The sequence below is a fragment of the Diaphorina citri genome, unplaced genomic scaffold, assembly GCF_000475195.1.
Source record: "Diaphorina citri unplaced genomic scaffold, Diaci psyllid genome assembly version 1.1 scaffold17, whole genome shotgun sequence".
In the NCBI taxonomy this organism is placed as follows: Eukaryota; Metazoa; Arthropoda; class Insecta; order Hemiptera; family Psyllidae; genus Diaphorina; species Diaphorina citri.
The window spans coordinates 478,388-485,364 of NW_007377455.1; the positions used below are offsets into that span (position 1 = coordinate 478,388).

The following is a 6,977-nucleotide window of genomic DNA, read 5'->3' on the forward strand; positions in this document are numbered from 1 at the left end:
ATACCTACTTTTAGTAATCAGTACTTACCTTATAGGTAGCTCATAGGTACCTAGCTAAACACTAATGATAATAATTATGATCTACTTACCCTACGACCAAAGCCGCCATTTCAGTTTGATTTGTATGTTCATTTTAGAGAGCGCTGGGTTTTTGTTTATGATTTTTTTTTTCTCTCATTCTTTTGAATTTATAATATGCCTCTAGAAAGAATATTGTAACAAATAATAATCATCTGAATTCATATCGTACAGATATTTATGTTTACATCAAACTTCTTCTCTTCTTCCTATTTTGGATCCCAAACTTCGCGTAAGTCCCGCATCTACTCGTGCGGTGTGAGACGGACCCTATGCACTCTGGTGCAGTGCGTCTTTCGGCGGTCTCTTCCCTACAGTATTCTATACTATTTATCAAATATACGTATATAAGACCTTATTTAGACTGCGGGTGTAAAGGGACTTTTCAGACTCATTCTAGCAGTATAAATGAGGTATACATATGTTATTCTATTCTATTCTGTACCATTTTATTTTATTCTATTCTGTACCTGGGGTCCCTGTTGCGTGTTTTCGGCTTCCTGACACACGAACGTCACAAAGTCTGACAGGGTGTCATGTCCGTTCTCCGGGTATTTAACGGGACTGTGCTGATGGGCGTGCTGATGCGGGTCAGTCTGGTAGTAATTAGAGCTCGCTAGACTCACTCCGCTCACTACGTGCTGGGGAGGAAGGCCTAGAAATAACACAGAGCGAGAAAGGGTTAGTTTTGATGTTGAGTATAGGTACATGTGATGTAGATTTTTCATACACAAAAAGCCCAATCTTAGGTGTAGGAGCTAAACAACTCTAGAGGATGGGTTAAGCTTCTACGAATCTAGATAGGTGGGTTGGATGGCAAAGATTGCCCAAGGAAATAGAAGTTGTACTTATCTATTTATGAATTTTGAACAACAAACAGTTTATTATTATGTATTTGATTATTTTCAATGCTTTTACTTGGTAAACAAAATACGAAAATAGAAGGAAAATTTACAATTTTGGCTTTTTGTTAGCAGATTATTCGAGTTACCAAATTTTTCGGTCCCAAATAGGAATGGATGTACGTATTGTAAAGAATGTGACTTGACGTAGGTATTCCACAAGCGGTTCCAGGGTACAAAAAAAGTAGGTATATAAAATGAACAGTAGTAGACTGACAAGACTAATCTGAGGATCAATTTCCGTTCAGACACTCGTGGGTTTTCCCCAGGTTGTTGGGGAAAGTAGATGATCGATCAGACAATGTTGATCATCAGAAAATTATACCTGCCTATGGAAAAATTTCCATTCTTATGGGGAAATCAGTGTCTAGGCGTCAGGGATCTCTGAACATTACACATCCAATTTACTCTCTGGTTTTCCCATTCGTCATATACTTACCTTGCTTGAGCAATATTGGAATATCAGAGTTTAAAATAGGAAAATGGAGTACCCGAGTATTGTGCTTGGAAGGAAAACACACCGTGTTATGTACAGGAAAGTTGAAATCAAAATGCAAAAACTACGACATTTATCTAGAGATGTTTAGGAGTGACCGAATAGGAGGGTGTTTAAAGTGATTTTTTCGGAACCAAATTGTAGATTGTTGTAGATACTCCAAGGATTGAGAGATGGAGGAAAGTCGGTTTTCGAAATGGCAAACGTAACATTCTGAATTGAAATTTGGTTCAGAATGTCGCGTTACCAATTTAGAGCAAAAAAAAAAAAAAATCAAGATTAAATTTCCAAATTTTCAAAAATTGAATGTGCCCACGTCCCCGTGACTTTCCAAAGATTAAATGTACGCGTACGTAGATAGAAGGAAGATGTTTTATAAATAGGTTTTCAACATGCAAGAAGGATACAGAGTTCACAACATCCAGAATAACACCAATATTACAGAAACAAAGACGTAAAAGTGATACAGAGACATTTAAACATCAAGAATATTGAAAAAAGTCGATTGCCTGGTGCATTTTGTGTAACATGTAACCACTCATCTACCTAACTTTTCGTTTTAGGTAGGTAGAAAAGAACCAAGTACAACCAAATAAATATAATTTAATTTAATTTATTTATTTATAAATAAAATCAATCACGAGTACCTAAGTAGTAAAATTATGTCAAAAATATCTCTATATCAGAGTGGATTTCGTAAGTAGGCATTATGTTATAATAAGTAGGTAAAATCAGTAGACAATGTTTTAAGGTAGGTATCAACGTAAACCGTTCGAATACGCCCTTGATAAGCACACTTACAAAACGCACCCAGACAAACGTCGACTTTTTTAAATCGTTTTACAGATAAAACAACTTACAAAAACACAAATAGGTTACATGGAGAGTAATTATCAGAACATTTAGAGAAAATTAAACACATAGAAATGCAGCTGTGAAGAAGGTAAAAGCACTGATTTCATTAGGGCAGTGGCTTTCGAACGGGAGGGGTCCTAATCTTCGTTTATTTCTCAAGAAGGAAATGTAAGAGGTCTGGAAATGATTTTGTCTTTAGTAAATAAATAAAAGAGATTTTAATAATTAAAATCCTTTTTATTTATCTATTGTTTTGAGAATGCTTTTATAAAATATCTTGGCCCGCGTTCCATTAAAACTTCGCAAAAGTTATGACGTAGGTATTACCAAAGATAAACCTTTGAAAACCTTGCATAACCATTATAAAAGTTACTATGACGTCACGATTTTGAAAAGTCCAACGTTACTTTCAGGGAGGTTTAAAAACACAGGAGGTTTGAATTGAGGCCTGGAAGGTTTGAAAACCACGCAGTAGGAATGAACACCGATTAGGAATAGTTGGAGAAATATGAGAGTTGATAACAAAGAACACAGAAGTGCAACACAAAAGAGAATACGAAAAGAAAAGGGAGAGGAAAACTGATAACAAACACGAATTAGCATGCCCAGTGCATACCTAGAACATCGAGAAAACGAGAAGAAATCAGTAAAATCTTATTTTATTATTATTTTATTTTTTAATACCGAATTGTAATACAGAGCTATCTAAGTAGGTATGTTTTAGTAATATGTATTTTGTAGTACAAAGTTACTACAATAGTAGATACCTATTTTATTGAAAATAAATATTACTAATAGCCGGGACCACAATATGAAATTAAACTTGATTTAGTTTGCATCTCTGACTTAAACCAAGTTCAAACTTTGATTGTGATGGTCCTGTCGATTAGTAATAAAAGACACAATATATCCAAAAAGCTTATTAGGCAAGAAAAAGTGTATTTTTCTTTACTGACTACTGACCATGGGAAATCCATTCAGTTTCTATTTGAGAAGTGGTCAATTTTCTTGTGGTCAGTTTTTCAAAAGAAAAATACACCTAAAGTACCTTCTTATCTCGTAAAGTTAACTTTCCGCTTGTGATAAAATTGATTTTATTCAAATGGGAAATTTCTCGGATTTTACTGACGAAAAAGAGTTCAACACGTTAATACAAATTCGGTTAGGAAGGTTAACAACTCATTCTCTGGGTAAATATAGACAACATAGATTTCGAGAATACTTTGATTGAATTTCTGATCGGTGATTGACTTGATTAGTTAATTATCTTGTTGGCAAACATTTAATTACATCCATGTTACAAGAGAAAGATTCCTAAAAAAGATTAAACGTTTACAATGAAAGTTAGGCAAGTGGACAGAAATACCTACCAAAAGATGGAGGTTACCTATATGTATCAAATTAACTACAGAATACCAAATTACTCGAAGATCTCTGGGCAATGTGAATTTGGATTATACAGAGTAAATAATGGCATTAAAGGGCTCGGGTTACATCATATCTTATAGGCATCTACAGGGTAGAAGAAAATCATCTCAGTTTCTCATTATTTTGACACTCATTGAATTAAGATAAAACTAACAACTGATGATATAGCACCAGGATCCTAATTACTGATGGATAGAATTTACTTCTTGAGAAAAGTATTTATTGCCAAAGTGCCCAATTAGAAACCAATGAACTTAATTTTGTAATGAACTTTTGGACCTGACCTCTAGCATTTTCTGGCCAACTGAGTTGACCCTGTATTTGAATTTTATCTTACTGCCTATAACGCATAGATAAAACCTAATAGATTACGTATCTATTGTACAGATTAAAAATGCTCCGTAGATATCTACAGATAGGGCTAATATGTTAGAGTCAATTGATATCAGATTTCTAATTAGTATAATTCAAGTTTTACTGCTATCAATATCGCATTTCATTCCTAACAACATAATAAATAACAAGTACGGAAAGTTTCTATGTCTTTCTATTACCTACTCACAAAGAACTGATACAAATTCTCAGGTTTTATGGCTCGTTAAATCATTAGTCATTCATTAGGGAGTAACATGGTGTACACAGATCTTACAATATCAGCCTACCAAAGAACAATTGCCTTAAATATTCTACGTTTGTTTACTGTTTTTTACAAGCTCCGGCTACAATATATTCAAAAAAGAGGCTGGGTTTTATTACGTTCGTATTTAAAGAACGCTTTATTAAGTCTTTGATGAATAAATTAATGATGATATAAAAATACAGAAATTCAACCAAGGAAGTAATACAAACATTTATGAAGAGACGAAAATAAGGGTGCATTGTACTGACGGTAAAATCAAGATACCTACATAAAAATTTATTCTTATACAATTTTTGAGGTAATTTCACCAAAGTTTTCCAAGACATCGCATATTTGCTGATTGAAGGAAATTATTTTCTAGGAGGTTACAAATAAAAAAAAGGAAAAAAAAAAATCAAATTTTACCGTCAGTGAAGATAAGGTTGACAGAGGAAGTCTATGTAGAAAGCAAAAGGAAAAACAAAGTTCCATTTAAAGCCACGACAGGGATCAAATATAACAATGAAAGCTAACACTTGACAATGAAGAACCAAATAGAAAGATTTAATTTTCCCAGCGAGGGGAAAACCAAACTCTCGAATGCTGGAAGAAGAATTTCTGATTGGTTAGGTACCTGTTAGTAGGGCCTGATGGCATGCAAGTTAGTTCTGAAACAAAATTTTGGGGGGTGTTAAAACCTGAGGCTAATGTTTGACAGACAGAAAGTTGTGACTTTCAAGCTATCTAAGCTAAAATAGTGAACTCCTCTTTACAACGGATGGTTTTAGGTTAAGGATATCCGTGTCCCAGGAACTTGGTGTTGGAAGGACGAAAATTTCATCGTTCTGCAATTTACCATTTAGAAGAAGTTCCTCCAATTTGGAAAAACTTCCTCCGAGAGTCCGGCTTCAAAGGACCAAGTCCTACATTGGTATTAAGCCGATTTAATGTAGCTCAATGAAGCTCACACAGCTGTCTGCTTCATCGACAGTAGGAACATTCTTGCTGGAAACGACTGCTTCAGGAAGGCAGAGGGAGAAGGAAAGGAAAAGAAGTAAAAGAAAAACCATAGGTAGTTGTAATATCTGATCGTATCCAGCAAAACTCACCTCTCACAGGCGGAAAAAGGCAAGGGTCAAATAAGATCCTTGGTAGAAAGACAAAAACAAAAAACCGCGAACTCTGATATTAGCGAAAGTTTGAAAATCAAATTAAAAAATTCGACGCTGATATTGGCGAAATTTTTCGAACTTAATTCAAAAATTCAATATAACTCTAACTCAAATTCAAAGATTTAACGCTGATTTTAGCGAAATTTTTCAAAGATTCAATTAACTCAATTTCAAAGATTCAGTTCAGCTCTAACTCAAATTCAAACAATTCAACTTACCGTGTTCCACATCGGAATGCCAACTAGTCTGGCTGGACAGGGATGCCGGACTTTGCCCGTAGTAGGTCACTTCAGTCCCCACGGTCGGTTTCGACTCCCTGGCTACTCCCAGATCCATTTCCTCTTCTGTGGAACTCATCCGCCTCATTCTCTTGTTTCGAGGCTCACCCGGACTTTGAGTATTTCGAGGCAACGACAGCGGACCTGAAATTAACGCTAAAGAGGTTGAGAACAGATGGGGGGAGGTTTCGATAAAAGGCGGGAAAGTTGGGAATGACATGGACCAGTGCTATATTTACTATACTGTCATCTGACATATTTGTGGTAATTTAATTGAAGTACCTACCATCTCATTTGACAGTACCTACTTGTCACAAGTTGAGGACCCTTGGCGTAAACTATAATAAGGTAGACTAAACATTTTTCATTCATAAAAGTCTGATATTCTGTGAAATCCGTGTGAGGTTTATTGTTCTCTGAGCTACTATAAGCTAATACTCTAGTCAAAATTATTGCTCAAGGCATTCTCTACAAACTAACTCTCAGAGGATCTCTTATTAGATATAAGTAATAGGTATATCGTTAAATAACAATGTTCATAAAAATTATGCCATGGTTGGGAGTTGAATACTCACTGTAAGATCCGGATGTCATCATCGCGGTGTGGTCAGGTGCAGGCGGGGTGTAACTGCTACAATAATACCCAGGATTTTCTATTTTAATTACATTCACAGGAGGCTGGTTCAAACTGTTAGGATTATGTACAATTGATGCTGCAACAGTATTTGGAAAGACAAAGGGGGTTCAAAAATTATTATAAAAATAAGGAAAGTAACAGTGACGAAATTTCAAGGAATAATAACGTAAATAACGCGATTCCAAGAGATATCTATAATTTCAAATTGGGCTTAAAATAGCAATACTGTCGAAAAGTAGGGTAAAAATTCCTCCTGACTTTTCTGGGTTTCATTCTGCCCGGTTTGGTTAGTAAAGTTGTTGGTATGGAGGAAAAACATTATAATGAAATAAAGATGATTTTTATCGTAACACTTTTTGGCGCCTTAAAGTCTCAATTTTTTCTGAATTACCTGGTTATTTTCTCGTAGTAGAAGGATCTATGATTCTGTGGCATTTTGACTTGGTATGCCAAAAATAGACAGTTTGCTTCAAGAGGTTTTGCGTGTTGCAATTATTGCAACTGTATGCAAG

The 6,977-nt window shown here is 35.1% G+C and overlaps 1 protein-coding gene across 1 annotated transcript; it reads right to left on the reverse strand.

The window, feature by feature from the left end:
* Positions 1-527: 527 nt before the first annotated feature.
* On the reverse strand, positions 528-6,562 carry LOC103507772. Its single transcript, XM_026822389.1, has 3 exons — positions 6,404-6,562; positions 5,769-5,972; positions 528-733 (listed from the first exon to the last, which is right to left on the reverse strand). Exons 1-3 carry the CDS (start codon positions 6,423-6,425, stop codon positions 528-530), a joined length of 432 nt encoding a protein of 143 aa, XP_026678190.1. The 5' UTR covers positions 6,426-6,562.
* Between the last annotated feature and the right edge of the window lie 415 nt (positions 6,563-6,977).